Source organism: Cnephaeus nilssonii (genome assembly GCF_951640355.1).
Source record: "Cnephaeus nilssonii genome assembly, chromosome: 13".
NCBI lineage: Eukaryota > Metazoa > Chordata > Mammalia > Chiroptera > Vespertilionidae > Cnephaeus > Cnephaeus nilssonii.
Genome location: NC_137084.1, coordinates 25,282,339 through 25,303,004, shown reverse-complemented (window position 1 = coordinate 25,303,004; position 20,666 = coordinate 25,282,339). Strand labels below are relative to the sequence as shown.

General features: G+C 35.7%; 1 protein-coding gene across 3 annotated transcripts in view; it reads left to right on the top strand.

The window, feature by feature from the left end:
• Positions 1 to 20,666, top strand: part of ANO3 (anoctamin 3) — a gene marked incomplete at its 5' end in the record, with an annotated part of 271,320 nt that overhangs the window by 154,520 nt on the left and 96,134 nt on the right. For all 3 annotated transcript variants that reach the window (XM_079789410.1, XM_079789411.1, XM_079789412.1), the window contains 4 exons: positions 5,655 to 5,813; positions 11,218 to 11,318; positions 15,711 to 15,755; positions 18,488 to 18,619. In XM_079789410.1, the coding sequence (XP_079645536.1) occupies positions 5,655 to 5,813; positions 11,218 to 11,318; positions 15,711 to 15,755; positions 18,488 to 18,619 (437 nt within the window). The remainder of the gene's footprint in view (positions 1 to 5,654; positions 5,814 to 11,217; positions 11,319 to 15,710; positions 15,756 to 18,487; positions 18,620 to 20,666) is intronic.

The following is a 20,666-nucleotide window of genomic DNA, read 5'->3' as shown; positions in this document are numbered from 1 at the left end:
CTCACCTTGTTGTGCCGAAAGAACATCAATCAGCAATGTCTCTCTTCTGCTCCCTAAACCCCGTGTATGCTGTTATCCTGCTGGGCCTTCTGTGACCCTATGATAAGGCACTGTTTGGGTTCCTTTGGTGATATACTAGTTTTTGAATCTGACTTTATTTTTCAAAGTCAGTGTGTCATTGCCTGCTGAATAGTAAGCAGATCGCCTTATGGAGAACTCGTTGCCAAGATATCACCAGTTGTCTCTGGGAGAAAATGAAATCAATACCTTGTTAATTGTAAAATGATTGATTCCATGGTCAGTAATGATTTTTAATCAGTAGCATGTCACACTTATGAAATATACACATGTAAGACAGAGCAAGAGGCAGGGGAGAAGATAGTAAAATGAAAATAGTAAAACTCTCATTGAATGCAGAAGGACTGAAGAACACAAGGCTTAAGGGCTGCTGCTTCGAAGCATACTCCCTGCATTCTACTCCACCCTCCACCTCTGATTGGCTGGCTGGCCTTGGGCACCATTGTCTTATATAAGTCACTGGGCTAATGATAGAGCTCACATACCAAGTTCTTATAAACATTCAACATTAATTTAGTTGATATATAAAATTGCTTGGCAAAATGCTAAGCATATAGAAAACCTTTGATAAATGTTAGCTATAGTTATGACTACTGAATCAAGTACAGTGATATATATATCACTGTATATATATATACACACACACACATATATGTATCACTGGCTAGTAGTACTAGGTTAGAAAGCCAATTAGGCAAATGAGTTATCCTTATAGAAATTTATATTTCCACAAACAGCCATTTCAGTGGTAACCATAACAGCAATATAAAATGTATATGCTTTGGTATTATACCTCAGCAATAGTTGAAAATGTAGAGAATGTAAAGACCTTTTCATCTGTTTTAAAGTCAGCCTCAATTTCAGCATCTGTGAAGTAGAAGAAATAGTATTTATAGCTCAGTTTTTGTGAACATAAAATGTGTTCATATATGCAAAGTGTGTTGAAAAGTACGTGGTTTCTGCTTATGTTAATATGATTATTTCTTTGAATATTATTTTATTAGTTACTATGTTCTTAATATAAGTTTTCTATGCCATATTGTAATGAGCTGAAATATAATCACTTAGAGATTCTGCTCTAGCATAAGAGAACTCCAGGGTTACTGATTTAGGAGGATTTGTTTTTCTATGTGGACTAGAGGTAGGATTGATGTTCTGTTAAGGAAGCAATAAAACCAGCCAATTGCTTATCAACAGTGACGGCCACATCTGGATAGCACTGTGGTTATATATATATATATTATTATTAAGGCTCATAATTAAATATGATTTACCTAGGAAATGTGCATAGTAATTACATTTCAGTCATATTTATGTTAAGCTAGGTGCATTAAAATATATATGTATTAATATACTTTTATATTCCCCCAGACACAGAAAATTAAAAAATTCTTCTTCTATAAGTGCTATCCTATATAATAAAAGGCTAATATGCAAATAAACTGAACTGTGGAATGACCACTGCTATGACCTGCACTAACCATCAGGGGGCAGATGCTCAATGCGTGAGTTGCCCCCTGGTGGTCAGTGCCGCTCAGCCAGAAGTCAGGCTCATGGCTGGGGAGCACAGTGGCAGTGACAGGACCCTCTCCACCTCTGTGGCAGTGCTAAGGATGTCAGACATCCCCCAAGGGCTCCCAGACTGCAAGAGGGCACAGGCCCAGCTGAGGGATCCCCTCCCCCAACCCTGAGTGCACAAATCTCGTGCACTGGGCCTCTAGTTTTAAAATAAAATAAAAAATTATCTTAGAAAAGAACAGACTTTTAATTCATTCAGTAGCACTTAAGTTCCATTCATGTATGGAATTTCTTCAGATCTACAGTATATGATGTGTTCTCTGTTAGTTTGTTTTTAATAGGGACTATTTTTGTTGTCATATATATGGGATTTTCTTGACAAAACCTTCTCATTTGTCTAAAATGAAAGAAAAACCTTTTTTTCTCTGTAATAGCAAGACTATTTTTGAGGAATGGTTTTAACTCTGAAAAAAATTATAGTTACATACCAGGGCTGCTTGTATTTTTCTCTAATTAAGAAGACTAAGCTAGAATTTCTGGCTAAAATATGACATTGGACTAACAGTATCTGGACTGCTTTCTCCTAATTTTCCCTTAAAGATGTGCCAAAAAAAGATACAGAAATACACACACACACACACACACACACACACACACACACACAAATACCACCAGTGGAAACGAATAAAAAAGGTTTTCATTATTTGAAGATTGGGTAGGATAAGATTAATAAACACAATCCTGGAACACAGACACTTGGCCTTGTTAGCTGAAATCAGTGTGTGATTTCAAAGGAGAGGTGTAGCCTGGCCCATTATTTGTCCTCATCATTGGGCTGTGGCGCCTCAAGGTCAGGGAAACTAAGCTCCAGTGCTCTCCTCAGCGAGAGCAGTCTTCTGAGCAAGCCGGAGTCATGCCCTGCTCCTTCTGCTCAGCCTCACCTGTGCCTCTCTCTCAGAAAAAGACTCAGTAAATTGGCATGGCAACAATCAGTTTCATTCTGAATACCAAATTTGGATACAATGAGTATTATATGTGGGAGCAGATATTGGCAGCATCTGAGACTTTGGTTTATTGAGAAAAAGTGTAGTTTTTCATGCTATATACTATGGTAAAATGTCATTTTTTAAAGAATAGACCATGAATCAGTAATCTAGACATTTCCATCTATATAAAGCCATGGTCCATGAAACTTTATAAGACTCCAGAAATTAGATCAGGGCCTATCACAGCAAGCTGTTCTCCAAGTGAAGATCAACATACTACTAAAGTTGAAAGTAAGCATTTTCTGTGAACCAGCAATTTTTTCTCCTTAGGTACATAACTGATAGAAATGTATGTACTTGTGTACTGCAAAATATACAGGTTAATGTTTATTAGCGTTTTATTGGTAATAGCCAATAGAATCTCAACAATCAAAGAGTCGGTGAATGAACTATACATATTCCACAAATACATTTGTATGGGAAGTACTTTTATAATATTTAATATTTTCATATATAGAAGTTAGATTTAGGACAAAGGAAGATTTCAGCAATAGGGAAAAATATATTTCGGTACAGGTGCTGGAAGAATTGAATAAGCACATAGAAATATTAAATAAAATGTGACCTCTGCCACACGCCTTATGCAACAAAATCAGTTCCAGTAGACTTTGAATCTAAATGCCAAAAGACAAATGATAAATCTTCTAGCAGATAATGGAGGAGAAATTTTTCATGATGTAGGAATAGGGAAAATTTTTTTTGAAAGGAACAAAAACATAATCTATGGAAAAACACTAACAATCAATCTGACTGCATTAAAATTAAGAATTTCTGAATAATTCAAAACATCATCTAATTGTGTAAAGTTCAGCCACAAACATTTGAAATGTGAATACATATTAATGTCAAAGGGCTCATTCAGAATAGATAAACAAATCATTAGACATGGCATCACTAATTATGGAGTCACAAATTAAATTCCAGCAAATTATGACTAAGCACCATGCCACAAATGACTAAACATAATTTATATATATATTTTTTAAAGACTGAAAAAGTTATGGAGCAGGGGAAACTTCAGTGCTACTGGTAGATATTTAAGTTGATTTAGAGTATTTGGCATTATCTAACAAAGTGGAAAGTAAGCATTTCCTGTGAATTAGCAATTTTGCTCCTAGGTTATAGACTTGGTAGAAATAGATGCACATGCGCATTGCAAGATACATTTATAAATGTTTATTGTGGCTTTATTTGTAATAGCCAAGACTGGAAACAGCACAAATATCCACAATTAGTAGAAAACATAAATAAGTTTTGTTGTGCTCATATTATCTTATAACAGTGAAAATGTGAACTATAACTATATGAAAATTAGGAATGGATTTCATGCTCATAATATTAAATAAAAGCATCCCAGACACAAAATATTCATTGTATAATTTGCATTTACATAAAGTTTTATAACAGACAGAACTAAATACAGTGTTAAAGGATATATTTTTTTATGATAAAACTAAGAAAAGTAATAAAGTAGTGCCATAAATTATAGGATTTTGATTACTTTGGGGAAGGGATATGTCCAGGGCATCATGGATAAGAGGCTATAAGGGAGAGCTTCTGTAGGAGTTGGTGAAATTCTGTTTCTTGACTTAAGTAGAAATTATCAGATAGCTCTCAAACTGTTAGGAAATTTTTTGAATCTCAAAGATGCCTTTATGGGAAAAATGGAATAGAGAGTTGGTACAATGTTTAAGTAGTTTGATGGAAAAGATGGAGAAAGAAGGCCAACATATATAACAGCTAAGAACATGGAGCTGGAGTCAAAATTGGATTTAAGTCCTGGCTCTTCAGTGATCTTGGGCAATATACTGGTCAAGCCCCCACTCTTTGAAGACTATCAGGAGAATCTTGTAATCAATAAGGCTGAGTTTATTAAAGTTACAGTAAATAAGGATACCACCTGGATAGTCTTGGTAGTGTTTTAAAAGCTGAAGTAAGAGAGTTTTCAAACAGTTCCAGGACCTTAAAGAAAGTCTCACAAGACAGAAATTGGGTAGAAAATTGGGCAGAGTCTGTGAAAAATCACTGAAGTGGGTGGGCAAAGCAAGGTGCAGGCCTTAAAGTGGTGTTGATAAGTCAGCTATTTTACTTGGATCACAACCTTATGTTCTGGGAGCAAATATTTCTTGGTGCAGGCAGCTCAGAAACTATTGTTTGATTTAGTGTTGTTGAACAGAGGTTTAGGAAAATAATGTCTGGTCTACATATCATCTAATAAAGGAAATAATGTTGGTTTCAGTTCTCAGTACTTATGCTTTTTAAGCCATAGTACCTTTATCTTTGAAATGCAAGTTGTGAATGTTAAATAATACAGGGCTATATTGAATAAAATATGTGCATTCTGATGCCAGCATCAGAGAACCCATGTTCTGGTATTAGATTGCTCAATTTGAAATCCTGTTTCATCACTTCCTAGCTTGTCTCCTTTAGTAGATTGCAAATGTTTAAAATAATCTTTACCTATCTTATAATTGGAATGTAAAAGCACATATTTTTTTATATTGGACTAGAGGCCCGGTGCATGAAATTTATGCACAGAGGGGGGGGGGCGTGTTCCTCAGCCTGAGCTGCACCCTTTCCAATCCGGGAGCCCTCAGGGGATGTCCTACTGATGGATTAGGCCTGCTCCCCGTGGTTCTCTGCTCTCTGCGGGGCCTGCCTGCTCCACACCGGGGTGACTGCCAAGAAGGCCATGCTGGGTGCTGCCTGCAGGCTGCACTTAACTGCTCCCGGGTTGCTGAGGCTGTGCTGGGTGCTGCCTGCGGGCTGCACTTGCCAGCTCCTGAATCCCTGCAGGCCGTGCTGGGAGCTGTCTCCTCCCTGCTGTCAGAGGCAATAAGGTTACTTTGCATGCTCACTCCTGATTGGCTGGTGGGTGTCGCGAAGGTACGGTCAATTTGCATGTTTCTCTTTTATTAGTGTAGATTGCTGGTGTATTATCAGAAGTGACTGAAATCAAAATGTGGGTGCTTGTCTAACCCACACTATTAACAATCATTGTTTTATTTGCAGAATGACATGAATTACATAGCATCCAGTGGACTTCTATTCAAAGATGGCAAAAAGCGGATTGATTACATTCTGGTTTATAGAAAGTCAAATATACAGTTTGACAAAAGAAATACATTTGAAAAGAACCTCAGGGCAGAAGGCTTGATGTTGGAAAAGGAGGTAGGTTTTTTAATAATCTTAATTATGTGATATAATATGCTGGAAGAAAGATGTTCTTTTAGGTTTTAGTATGGAAAGTGTGTAGCACATGGCTTTATAAAATATATCGTTATTTTCTCCCAAATGAAAAAGAAATGCATACTATGTATGGTCCAGTAAAATTTGTATTCCTTTTTTATTCTGTTCCTTTTTGTAAATTTAATGTTTTTCAAAGTGCATAACAGTTATTACATTTTTTTTAAATTGAAAGAGAAATAATTATACCTATACGAAGTACAAACCGCTATGAAAGGAAAAATGAAATGTTGAAAGAAGAGAGTTTGCTAAACTATTAGTGTCTGGGTTTTAGTATTGAAACTATGTTGATTTTCTTCCCAATCCTTTTTCTTTTATGCTATTGTTAAAGCCTAGAGCAATTTTAGGATCACAGCACAATTGAGATGAAGGTACAGAGATTTCCTATAAACCCCCTACCCCTACACATGTGTAGCTTCCTCCATTATTAATATATTCTACCAAAGCAGTACATTTGTTACCATTGATAAACCTACATTGACACAGTATTATCACTCGGAGTCCATAGTTTGCACTAATGTTCCCCTTTGATGTTGCACATTCTATGGGTTTGGGCAAATGTGAAAAATGCATCCATATTGTGGCATCATACAGAGTATTTTACTGCTCTAAAACCTCTCTGTGCTCCACCTATGCAGCTCTTCTACACTCATGACCTTTGATCTTTTTACTCTGCATAGTTTTGCCTTCTCCAGAATGTCATATAGTGAAATCACAGTGCATAGCCTTTTCAGGTAGCATTTTTCACAGAGTTGTATACATTTACGTTTCCTTTATGTCTTTTCATGGCTTTATAGCTCCTTTCTTTTTAGTGTGGAATACTATTCCATTTTCTGGGAGGCAGGAGGAAAGGGAAGGGAGAGAAAGATTAAGGAAATAGGAGAGAGATGAGATAAAAAAAATTAAAGGTATTTGGGAAGATCTTAGTAATAGTTATAATATCAAGTATAATACAAGGGAAATCAAGATTTCTGAATTATACTTTAAAGTCAATTTTCTACAACTATTTCTTGTCAAAGATATTTTTGCAAAAGGTTTATCTTTACTTATGTTTCTAATTCTAAAAGTAATGACATTGATTTTTTAATGGTTGGGTTAAGTAGGACTAGATGAATTATCCCAATGTTAGTGTGTAAAATTAGCCTGTTGTGACAAATGCTCTTTGAGTGAACAAAAACATATTTCTATAAAAAGCATTTTAACATTATATCATACAAATGATTGCCTTAAGGTTTCAATTTAAAATATTTTAATACTCTTTGTATTGAGTTCCTATTGCTGCTTAACAAATTACTACCCATTTAACAGCTTAAAACAAAAGCCATTTATTAACACACTAGAGGCCCAGTGCATGAAAATCCTTGCACTAGAGGGGGTCCCTCAGCCCAACCTGCCTCCTCTCATCGTCCAGGAACCCTCAGGGAGGCAACCTGGTGATCCAGGGGAAGGCTACGCCCCCATCACACCTCTGCTGCTGCCACTGCTGGCAGCTCAAGCCTTAGCCAGCCCTAGTTACCTGAGTCTTCGGCGGCCCTTGGTGGCTGGCAGCCACCATCTGAGGCTTGCCTGTGCCTTGGGCCGGCCCTGGCAGGGCTGAGGGGACTGGGCGCTGCCATCTTTGAGGGCATGGCAGTCAATTAGCATATTTCCTCCTTATTGGCTATGGGCACCACCATCTTTGAGGGTGGGGCAGTCAATTAGCATATTCCCTCCTTATTGGCTGTGGGTGCTGCCATATTTGCGATGGCATGAGTGTCAATTAACATAGTCCCTCTTTATTAGATAAGATAGTTCAGTTTCTCACAAGACTTAAATCAGCGTGTTAGCCTGTATCACACCTGGAGCTCCAGGCATTCTCATGCTTATGTGGTTGTGGTAAGATCTGATTCCTTGTGGTCGTACAACTGAGGTTCCCATTTCCTTGCTGGCTGTCAGCCAGGGACTGTTCTCAGCTCCTAGAACCCATTCACATTCTTTTTCACCTGGTTCCCCACCTCCATTTTCAAAACCAATGATGGAGAATCTTCATTGTGTCCCTCTCCTATTTTGAATCTTTCTTGCCAGGAAGATCCAGTTCCTTTTAGGAGCTCATCTGCCATGGAGGATAATCTATTTTTATTTACAGCAAATGTGACATATAACAAATCCAATTATGGGAGTGAATATTCCATACTATTCACATGTCCCCATGATTGTACAGGACAAGGACAGCTACAGAGGACAAGGATCTTAGAGAACATATTAGAATTCTGCCATCCACACTATTAAAAAACAGCACCATCATGAAGAAGTGTATTGCCCTTCTAAGCAAACAGACTTAGAAAGAAAATACCTCTATGATGACAAGATAGAATCTAAGTATATTTTTAGTTTAAAACTTATTATTTTCACTGATGACTAACTGTTTTGTAAATACAGCTATTTGAACTACCAAACTGAACATTTTGCATTATCATAAACATTTTTTTCTGTCAAAGTTTCTACTATTAAAAGCTATGGCCTTTGGTGGCAACTTAACTTTAATCAATATTATTGAAAGTATTTAGGGCTTGTGACAGGCAGAAAGGGGACACTGAAGTGGTGAAAATGTCAGCAAGATTGGGTTTTTAGCTAAAAAATGGAGTATTTCTTAGTGAACAGTCCTCATTTTTTAAATTTATCAAATCCGCATAAAATTGTATGTTGATGTGAACAGTTGTTAGATAGTCATATCATGAACAGATAATGATGCATATTTGAAGGCCACATGAATAAATAGGTACGTGATCTGTACCTGTCAGGGTAGGTGCTTTGTTATCCAAATACATTCCCAGAATATATCAGCATTTTGTCTTTATCTTAGACTTAATACCACGAGCAACCCCATTCTATTTTATTTTAGTTATCTCCCACCAACTTGCCAGAGTGACTTTGTAAAAACAATTTTTAAATTTCCTCTTCTCTCAAGCGTGAATGCTCTACCTCCTGGGAATTTTGGATGGAATAATTAAATAATAATGTGAAGTGTGAAGGCGGTTGGTGTTTTGTTCCTTCAGAAAAGCCTGCCTTCCCCAGAGCTACACAGAATAGTGGCAGATTGGGAGCTTTTGATTGCAAGGGAGAAAGTAATATTTTCCCATGTCAACCACATCCCTTCACCAAACCCTGCTCAGTAGCTACTAGTACAAGAAAATGAAACTCCCTTTTTTTAAAAACAAAGGTATAAAAAAGAGAAATTATGTTGAGAGAATTATAAAAGAAAGACAGTTCATGCTGCTTGAAAAGATCTACATTTAAAATTAAGACATACAAAATTAGAAATATTCTTGCTCTGTGTGCAGTTAGTTTGATATTTTACTCGTGGGTGATAGAGTTCATGTAGAAACGTCCTTCTAAAGCATTCCTTTACGTGCATTAGATTATTTCACATTTAGAGGTTGATTGGAATAAATTAATAATCAGTGCTAAGCTATCTATTCATGATGCTAATTTGATTCCTCACATAGCACCTCTTCCAGAATCATTCTGGCTTAATTGCTTTCTTATCTCCACTATCTCTTGCTTAGGTACAAGTTATAAGGAATGTACTCAAAATAAGTTACATCCATTCATTTATAAAACATTTATCAATTAGTATTTTCCTCATTCTTTACCTTTTATTTAAAATAAACATATTCCAAGTAGGGAAGGTCTTTGGAAATTGTACTCATGTGAAAGCATTTTTTACCGCTTTTCCCATGGCGATTTGCAAAATACCTCAATATGAGAGAAAAAAAACAATCATGGTCCAAATTTTTGGACATTTAGATTACTTTTTTCAACTTCTTGTATATTTTTAGCAAGTACATGCATATTAAATTGTCTCACAAGTCTTTTAGTGAGAAACCCATAACGAACTTGACCATTGGATACATTCCCCAACAAACTCTTTTTTCATAATACTGTACTCTTTGGAACAAACTGGCAAATGCTAGTCTGTGACAGCGCCTGCCCTATGCCATCAGTGGTGAGGCTGCCTTCTACGTCAGTGTTAATCCAATGAATGTCTCATTGCTTCTTAATAATCCTGCTTAAAAATGTTGCTAATATAAATTGGAAATATTGTTCTGGCAAACTTGTGAAATTAGCCATATCTAAAATAGAGGGCTTTGTGAATAGTTGAATATAAAATTTTACAGTTTCATTTTAAGAGCTATATGATTTTAAATTAAACCAATAAATTTCTTCCATACTTTAGAGTTTTTAAGATTGGTATGTTTCTTGAGAAGTTCCATCTAGTTGAAATTCAAATGAACAATGCTTACCAAGTAGAATCCCGCTGTGTCTAACCTGGCAGTTGTGCCTAAATGGGAACAGATAGCAGTTCGTCCTTTATCTATGTTCAGCTCCTCCAATCACATGGAGGAGAAGCCCTGTGGGATTCACTGCTCACATTGTGACAAGCTTCTTCTTAGCTCTGTGGTCCTCAGATACGGTAGGAGCTTCAGAAAATAACTGTCTAGATTTAATTTTTTAAAGCAGAATATGACAGCGCATAATATATAGTACCAAAGTAGGCAATTATTAATAGACTTATTTTAGACTATTGGACCACATCTAAGAATCTTGATGACTATTGGGTTCAAAGAGGTATCTGATTCTTTGTTAATGATATGAGCAAAGTATCCAGAACAATGGGATCCAATTTTGAGATTTCTGAAGAATTAGGCCAAGGTACACATTTTTATTAAAAGTTCCTTAGAGAAATCTGATGCACACCTGACTCTGCTTTAAAAACTCTTGTCTAGATCAAAGACACTCAACTTCTTATGACATCTTGATATGGGAAAAAGTAGACTGAAAGGTTAGAGTAAGTCTGCAAATTTGACAGCTTTGTAAGGGAGTGGACTTGTATGATTTATACTCATCCCTCTCCCCTGCCAGGATTTCTATAGTACCGAGCAAGTAGTGATTACTCAATAAAATATGCTCAAAGAATCAGTGAATGAGTCAATGAATGACTGGTGAGCAAGAAGGAGAGGACCTTGACAAAGTATCCAACAAGAATAATTTAGGATCCTAATTTGCTCCTAATTTTTCTCATTGGGGGTTCTGGAACTTGATAATGATTAACATGAGAAAATGCACTAACTCATATCATGATTATTCCTTGTATATGATTCATTATTAAATTTTTATTTAAGATTTTTATGCATTAAGAAGTTGTATTCATGTTAATTACTTTTAAATTAGTGGCAATGTATACATGTATAGACAAGAGGACAATGTTCTTTTCTCTCCAATCAAATTGGCCCATAATATCACCCGCTCTGATTCTCAATAATGGTGCCTGTCCTGCTATCTTTTGCAGCCAGCCGTTGCAAATGCTGATATCATGTTTATTAAAATTCACATTCCATGGGACACGTTGTGCAAGTATGCAGAGAGGCTGAATATCAGGATGCCCTTCAGGTACTTTCTAATTTTATTTTATCTCTCTAAGTGTATATTAGGATTGGTCTAGACAGTTTGCAAAACCTTAGGGCAATAAATGCAACCATTTCGAAAAGGGAAATACTTTTTCTTCCAAAGGCTGGGTAATCTTAGACACTTTTTCTCTCTTCTGGTTTCTTTAATGTGGTAAACTTTCTGCTTCCTTAGATACTTTATATCAGTGCTGGGTGGACTTGCCTAGAGGGAGAGAAAAACAATTGTTTTCAAATTTTAACTGATAACATAATTCCCAAGATCAATCTCACTTCTTATTTCATGTGGGGAAATAGAGCTCTTACTGTTTTTGTGGAGGAAGGCAGTGTGAAATGTACCATCCTATGTATACAAATGCAGTGTTCTTCTCTGGGTATTGGTTAGCAAGAATCATCCCTTAGGTGCAATTCAACCAGATGGTTTCTTAGCTCTGTCCTTAGTATCATGGGAAAATAGTAATGAGATGCCTGCTCATTTCAAAGATTTTTCAGTCCTTCCTATAGGTAAGCAAATATTTAACAGACATGTTTTCTGATATTGTGTATCTTGTATTATATGCAGAATGTTTCACCTTCCTTCATCATTTCTCAAAATAAAATTCAACAGTGTTCCTACTATGCACAAAGTGTTAACTCACATTGAAGATATGAACATTTACATTTATTTGGAGCTCAATGTGCTTTATCAGCTGCTAAGAAAGTTTTAAAAGGTTCACAGTAACAAGGTATCATTAAAACAGGCATCTAGATAATGAAAATGAAAGAACAGTAAGAGTGCAAGTCATAAATATAGAGATATTTCTCATACCTGATAGCATGAAAGAAGCCAACTCTGTTAAGAGTTCTGGCATCCTTAAGTCTTAGGCTATTCACTTTTTAAAAAATGATATTAATTTTTTATTTCCTGGCAAGGGTGCATTTGAAAGAAGAGTTCTGATACATCTGAAGAAAGAAATATAAAAACCATAAAACCTATGTAGTTTACCATTTCTTTTTCTTGATGTTGTGTCTGAAATTTTCATCTTTTTTGAAATGTATTTTTAATGATTTCAGAGAGGAAGGGAGAGGGAGAAAGAGAACAAAACATCAAGGATGAAAGAGAATCATTGATCGGCTGCCTCCTGCATGCCCCCTACTGGAGATCAAGCCCACAATCCAGGCATGTGCCCCAACAGGGAATCGAACCATGACCTCCTGGTTCATAGGTCGACTCTCATCCGCTGAGCAATGTTGGTCTGACTGAAATTTTCATCTTTTATAATGTTTTTCAAAATAATACTGCATTGTGAAACTTTTGGAAAGTGCCAATGAAATTCTCATGATTTAATAATAATATATTAGAAAATATGCAACATTTCCCAAAGTTTATCAAAGTGTACCACAGGCTCATAGTAGAAAAAATATCCTGTGACCAACTATGCTTCTGAGTTTCTAAGCTATACAATGTTTCTTCACTGTAGGAATTTTTTAGAGAACTGGTTCTCATTCTTAGTCAGAGTTCCTCAAAATCACCTGGGAAATTGTAAAAATAAAGGTTCATGGAACCCACACCAGAGTTCTGGTGTATTAAGTCAAGGATATGATTGGGTATATACATTTGTAACAAACATCTCAAATGTTTCTGATGCAGGTGAGAAAGAAATGTCTCAGACATTTTAATATTTTAACAGCTATATACTTTTTATAAATTTCAAAAATCAGTTATATAGAGCAATATTTCCCAAATTTCCATCTGATAATGGATTTTTAAAAATTTTAATATGATGGTGTTCTTGGGAAAATAGCTGGAGAAATGCTGGAACACAGCATTCTTTGGAAATATCATTCCAGATCAGTTTAAATAATAGATACAGCATTAACTAATTCCTTAGTAACTAACCACTCATTTATTTATGATACTCCTGAAATTTGGGATAGTTCTTAACTTGTAAAAAGAGAATGCTATTCAAGCATAAACTACATGGCCAAGTGTTTTCATGATGGCCAATTCAGTTTCTAACTGTCAAGTGTTTTCACATTTTTAAAAATATTTTTATATGTTTGTATTGATTTCTAAGAGAGAAAGGGAGAGGGAGCGAGAGATAGAAACATCAATGATGAGAGAGAATCATTGGCTGCCTCCTGCATGTCCCCCACTGGGGATCAAACTTACAACCTGGGCATGTGCCCTGAACAGGAATAGAACCATGACCTCTTGGTTCATAGGTCGATGCTCAACCACTGAACCACAATGGCTAAGCAAGTGTTCTCACATTTAAGAACATATATACTGTCTTAAAATTAAAATATACAAGAATAACAAAGAACTGAAATAGGAAAAATGCATATCTCTTTTTAAGGATTTATGCATAAAAATGTTACCTATGTTTGGCTAATCTATGTATTTATTCAGTGTTGAAATATACATATTACATTCCACAAAGAAAAGCTGCAAATTTATTTAGGAAAATGATAATAGAATTATAAACCTGTCTGCAAATTTTTCAGCTAACTTATTGAATAAACATGAATTTTGAGAAATTTATCTACTTTTTAGCTTGAATGTATGTACAGATTAGTATGTACTATATTTTCTAGCTAATTCTTTGCTTGATTATTTGTCCAAAGTAAATATGGCCTACATATTGGATTTAATGTTTTAAAACTAACCAAAAATATTTCAGAGAATTAAAATAATCTACATTTTTCCAGTTTTTATTCTATCAGGAAGGACTTAATCTGTCTCCTCTATAGTCTAGAAATATCAAGGCCTGCTTTCATTATTTTTCTCTTGATTCAGAGGTGTTTCCTAGTCATTCTTAGCCCGCTTTCACATTAAAAGTGTCAAACATATTTTAGGATGATTCAGTCATCCTGTAGCTTCTCAGAGTGAGTTCCCAGATGGGGTCAACCTTCCATTTTTCCTCAAGCTTCTCCTCCCACAAATGTTTTAAATATAGCAAATTTGTGGGAATACTTAAAAATTAAGAACAATCTTCTCTTTCTAGATAAAAGAACAATCTTCCTTTTTAATCACAATTAGGATGAAATTCCGATCACTTTTTGAATGCAAAAGATTATTTACTCAAAAAATAAAATAACATAAAGACATATAGGAAGCCCAATATGTAGAATGGCTCAAAGTGGAATAGTTCTGCTTGACAGGAGAAGGGAATCCTGGGTCCCAGCCATGTGACTGCCCTCCTCACTCGGCCCCACAGTCATCTCCACATGTGGCCACCAGGCTCTGTGAAACACTAATTGGAAACTATTGAGATAATTATTTATGGTTAATTTTGAGTGGTTGTTGTAATAGGTGGGTCAATAGGTAGATAAATGCTGCCTGATGCAAGGTGTTAATTAGCAGACTCTTTTCAAAGGAAAAATAAAGTTCTGTACCCAAATGGTACAGTCAATAAATGATCCTCAACTTGCAATTTATACTCCAGTGATTACCAGATTAGTTGCAGTTCCTGAATCTTAATGTTTGACCTTGCTCCCATAACCATTTCATATGCGGTCCAGAATGTCGTGCCCCAAGTACTCACTCAGAGGACTATTCCTACTCATGCTTCAAGTTTCCACACAGATAACCCATCCTCCGAGAAGGCTTCCCTGTCTCCTTTCTCCTCCATCTACAGAAACCAATTGGGATCCCTTCCTGGGAACTTCCACAGCTCTCTCTGTTATCTTGCATGGTCACATTTCATTGTAACTACCACTTGTCTCCTCAATGGTAAAGGAAGCTCTTTGAGGGAAAAGACCCTCTTTAATTTCCAAATCTTTAAAAGTTATACCTTATTATTCCTTGCAAAATCAGAAATATTCATTACATATATGTTTGTATAGATGGATGGATGGATGACGTCATATAACAAATAATCCAGTTAATATGCATTGTGTAGCAGAAGTGAAACCTTTAAAAAATAGAATTAAAAATCAGAATTCAAAAGTGATTTATTGATTTATAAAAGCGATTTTGTTGTTAGTAACTTAGATTCTGAAAATAAAACAATGTAAATTCAGAATTATTTCTACTTTTAAAAATATTGTATCTTTATTGTTGAAAGTATTACAGATGTTACCTCCCCCACACACACACACCCGTTGACTTCTTCTACTCTGTCCTCTGCCCCAGGCCTTCAACACACTGTTGTCTGTGCCCATGGGTTACGTATATATGCATATAAATTCTTTGGTTACTCTTTTCCACTCATCCACCCACCTCTGCCTTCTCTCTGAGATTCCACAGTCCGTCTTACTATACTGGCTGATTTTATGTCTTCCTTAAGCAATTGGAAGTTGGAGTATTGAAATGCTCAATATGATTGAATGTTGTCATTCACTGGTTTAACTATTTTCATTTGACTTTCCCCAGCTGATGTTTATTATTTTTCAGGAAAAGATCCTATTACACTGACCCACGGAGCAAATCAACGGGCAGGTTGGTGGGTGATGCCTAATTTGTTTATGACTAATTTGTTATTGAGGGGGAGGATAGAAATATATTCAATTACCCTTATTAGCAGTTGTAAATTTTAGGGAAAAAAACACACTTTATTGATTTATTTAAGAGGTTTCAAAAATGACTTGTGCCAAATTTAGCAATGTTTAAAAACAGGTAAATGTTTTTTTATGCACCATTGACATTCTTGTAATCCTCACTTGACATAATTGCAATCATATCTCCCATTTTAGGAGATTTTAATTTTAGAAATAGTTATAAATGTTGACCCAGTAGAGTAATAGAATAGACCCAATAGAGACCTTCTGGATCAGTTGATCCAAATCTCTTATTTGACAGGTGGTAAAGGAAAGACGAGTATTCACAGTGATGAATAGCCATGCAGCACCTTTTGAATCAAAGACCTACTCTTATTCCACCACCTGAATCTGACTTTCTTATCCTAGCATTAAAAAAAAACAAACTTCTTTTCAAGAGTGTTTCATCTCTTGCCTATTTGGGTAACAGTAGTTATGACAAAGGAATTAATCACACTACAAGCCTGAAACAGAAGAAATTATCTCACCTGAATGCCTTACCCTGTTTCACTAGAGGAAATGATTTTGCCTTTACTGATACTAAAACAAAAGGCTCCTTACACTGGGATGTTTTTCTGTTCATTGCAAAAGAATCAGTTACCAAAACCAGAAGCATATAGTGCAAATATCAGTCCATTTTAGGAAAGGATTCAGTAAATGTAGTTCTTTTACCAAGAAAATGGCTGAATATAATTTAGAACTTTACAATAGAAAAAAAAAATTAGTTTTAAAATAGGGGAATATTGGTGTCTTTTAGATGTGGTCAGGATTGGTAACAAGATAAGTAAATCATAGGGGGGGGGAAGACTTAATATTAAACAAGTACTAAAGGAATCAGTATTCAAATCACTCTTTTTAAAAACTATTGTTAGTGATGATCTTCAGCCAAGTCAGATTTTTGTTGTCCGGTTAGCATGCTTGGATTTAGAATGGGCTTTGATCATTGCCCCTGTTCCTATTTGTTCCTGGTCTATGTAGCAAATTTCCAAAGTTATTTTTGCATAATAAAGCCAAAGTCATTGGAATATTGTAATTTATAAATTTACAACTGCAGGTTTTTCTTTTTTTCTGCATGTGCCTGCTCAATGATGGACATGTCGCTAAATGTCTGGGTTCGTTTTCATGTGCTCTATTGAATTAGTGAGATTTTGCTGCTGTGTAATTAGTGGGTTTTCTGATAAACAGGCATCTTTTTTTCAGAGACTTGCAGAAGGGTAAAATGATGCATGTTAAAATAGCAACAGATGTCTATTTATGTAGTACTGTCATAATTTAGTTTTAGCATAAATGTGTTTAGAATGGCTAATAAATCTGTATATATTAAATCCTAAAGAAACATTTTCTTTTTTATAATATTTTATTGGGGTTTTTTTTAGAGGGAGGAAGGGAGAGAAAGAGAGAGGGAAAGAAACATATATGTGCAAGAGAAACATCTACTGGTTGCCTCCTGCACACGCCTAAACAGGATTGAACCCACAACCTAGGTATGTGCCCTGACCAGATCCAAACCACCACCTCTTAGTGTACAGGACAAAGCTCCAACCAACCAAGCACCCAACCAGGGCACAAAATTTTTAGTAGTGAGAAAAATTTTTTTTCCTATTTTTGGTCAAATTTAAAAGTAATCTAGAAAAATGAAAACTATACTGTGTGTCCTATGTTTTATTATCTTTTGTATTTTTTTATTTCATGAAATGAAAATTCAGTTATCAGTTATTTCAAATGATTATTAAATTCCTTTAAGCATTACCATAGTCAAACCTCTTTACAATATACTTTTTACAAATTTTCTCTCTATTCCTTTACTTTGTGGATGCATATGAAGTAGGTAGCTAATAAATAGGAAAGGTGATTATGAAACTATATTACATATTAAATTGAAAAAAGAATATCATGTTATTTGCTTTTAGACTTTCAATTGAGAAAATGAATGATCTTGATTTTTAAAAAAAAATACCTTTGGAGAAGAAAATTAAGATGTGTGTGTGTGTATGGGGGCGGGTGGTGATCATCGTTGTTACAAAATTACAAAACCAATTTGTGAATAGTTGGAAAGAGGGGAAAAATCAATCATGTACATTCGATTTAATTGTGCTTATTCTTTATTGAAGTGGAAAAGGTGTTTTGTGCAAAGATATTTTAGCCAATAAACATGAGGGGATAATTAATGTACAGGCACTTAACCAGCTTTTGAAGTTCATCATTTCTCCAGACAGGTTGATAGGCAATAGTTATAGTTTTATTATTGCTGCTATTTATCATTTGGCAATGCACTTTCACATTCAATTAATAAAGCATCTTCAAAATGACCCTTCAGGGCAGCAGAACACATTGTGGGTTTTCTGATAAACAGGCATCTGTCTTTCAGAGACTTCAGGAAAAATCAGTGACTCCATCGTCACTGCTCCCCACCACCCATGCCTCATCCCCCAGCCTTCGCAGCTGGTGTGGTGCAGTTGGGGCTCTGACCAAGTTCTTTTGACCTTTTAATTCAGATTTCTTTCCTGCATGTGTGTGGTTGTGAGTGTCAGTGTGTTTATGTCTTTTGGGAACTCGTTTTTGGAATGGCAGTGGAAGGTAGGCATTACTCTGGAATGCAACCTAATCTAATTCTAAAATGTGGCTTTGTTCCAGTATGCACAATTATTTTAGAAGACTCAAAAAATGGATGTCCCAAAACCCAATGGTTCTGGACAAGTCAGCTTTTCCAGACCTGGAGGAGTCAGACTGCTACACTGGCCCCTTCAGCCGGGCGCGGATTCACCAGTGAGTCCCCATCTGTTTTCTCCCATGACTGGCCTTGATATCTGTCATTATCTGGAAGTTGTTGATAGAATAAACATAGCTGGGACCAGTTCCATGTTTTCCAAATAAGTCAGAGCATGTATCATTTTATTAAAATGCACACTTAGAATAAAACTCAGTGAGCATGATTAATTAATTATCAACTCTGTTGTAGAGACATTCCAGTAATGAATGATTAATTGTAAACTCCTGGATTGAGCTAGCTCCCAATTCTTTCAAAATAATTATTATGGTAGTAAGTCACTCAGTTAAAGTAACAAAAATGATGATGATGATAATAATAATAGAATTGCTATTAAATAACATCCTTGAATAATGGATTTTTCTAATTAAATTATATTTATAATTACACTTAATTGTATATAATTAATTTAATCCATTGTATAATTTTATCAAACTAAGGTGAATAAGAAATTTTTAGCAATTTTTTACAAGCCTATCTATTTGTCTATCTACCAACATATCTCTACTCATTTATTTATTCAATTAATAAGTTTCAACATGACACAGAATGAGGTTATGATACAGTCCCTCTCTCATGGTTCTTCCAGGCTACTGGGTCAAACAAAAATCTTAAGTTAATAATTAAACACAATAGTATAAACATAAAGATGGAGAAATGCACAGTATACAGTAGGTCTATAGCTGCAAGGTCAATTTGCTATATGCAGTTTTGGACTGACATCTTCTGGGATGTAGGATATTGTGAGAGGCAGGATGAACCAGAATTCCTGGCCACCAAACATGTAACAGAACCAGTAATCAATGGGAAATACCTCTTTCCAAATATTTATGTTATTATTTACTCCAGAGGCAGATTTAGAAGCATTCTTTTTAATTCCAGCTAAGAAGTAGAGGAAGCAGTGTAAATTCAAATGAATTCCAAATTTAGAAAGATATTGTACTTTTAGCTTTTTGCCATACTTTTTCAGGCTCTGTGATATAAAAATCAAAACAACAACAAAAAGTCTGCTATTTCTCTTTGAACCTGAGAAACTAAGGTGATCTTTGAAAATTCTCAATCAGATCATGAAACTGTCTTGCTTAATACCACCCCCAATGGCCTCCCATTTACACTTATCATAAAATGCAAATTCTTACCATGTGACCATGTATGCTGTGGTCCCTGCCCAACACTCTCACCTCATCTTCTACAATTTCCACACCATTTACTGACTTTAGGGTCACCCATCAGAAGCTCAACCTTAATTCTATTTTAGAGTCTTTGTTCTTGCTGTTCTTGCTAAGATGCTCTTCTCCCAGATCTTCACATGGACTATCCCCTCTTATCATTCAGCTGTCACTCAAAAGTCACCAGCTCAGAGAGACCTTCTCTGAAAATCTTATCTATAGTCCCCTTGCCCCAGTCATTCTCTCTGCCATTAGGCAGTTTCATTTTTCTTCATAGCAACTTCTGAAATTATGTAGCTGATGTATTTACTAATATATTATCCATTTCCTTTCTTTGTAATGTAACTTCATAGAAAAGGAATTTATCTGCTAAAGAAGTATTTGTTCAGGGAATTCTGAATCAATCTGATGGTAAAATATTTGGTGGATATTCCTTCTAATTCTTATCGTTAACAGGACACAGAACTGTTAACTCGGTGCATCTAAGAACACAAATAAAAAGCACAATAGCAGAATATTGGAGGGGCTCTGAGTCTAATAACATGGACAGGTATACAGATTACCATAATACAGGGCAGAGTAAAAGTAATGCTTTAGGAAAGACAAGTGAAATGCACATTTTTGTAAGAGAGGGAGAAGCTACAGCCAGAGGAGAAGACCCAGCCACTAAAAATGTGGAGGGAGGTGGTGAGAGGTAGGGGAACAGATATGAGAAACAGAGCAAAATCTCAAGGTAAAAAAGGATGGGAGTCCGAGGTGATAAGTTCTACACTTTCACAGACTAACAGATGCAAGAAGCCAGACCTATAAGAAGTAAGACCAAGGGGAAGGTTGAAATGCAAGAATAGAGATCGTCCGAGGAAAATAGTATTGGAGA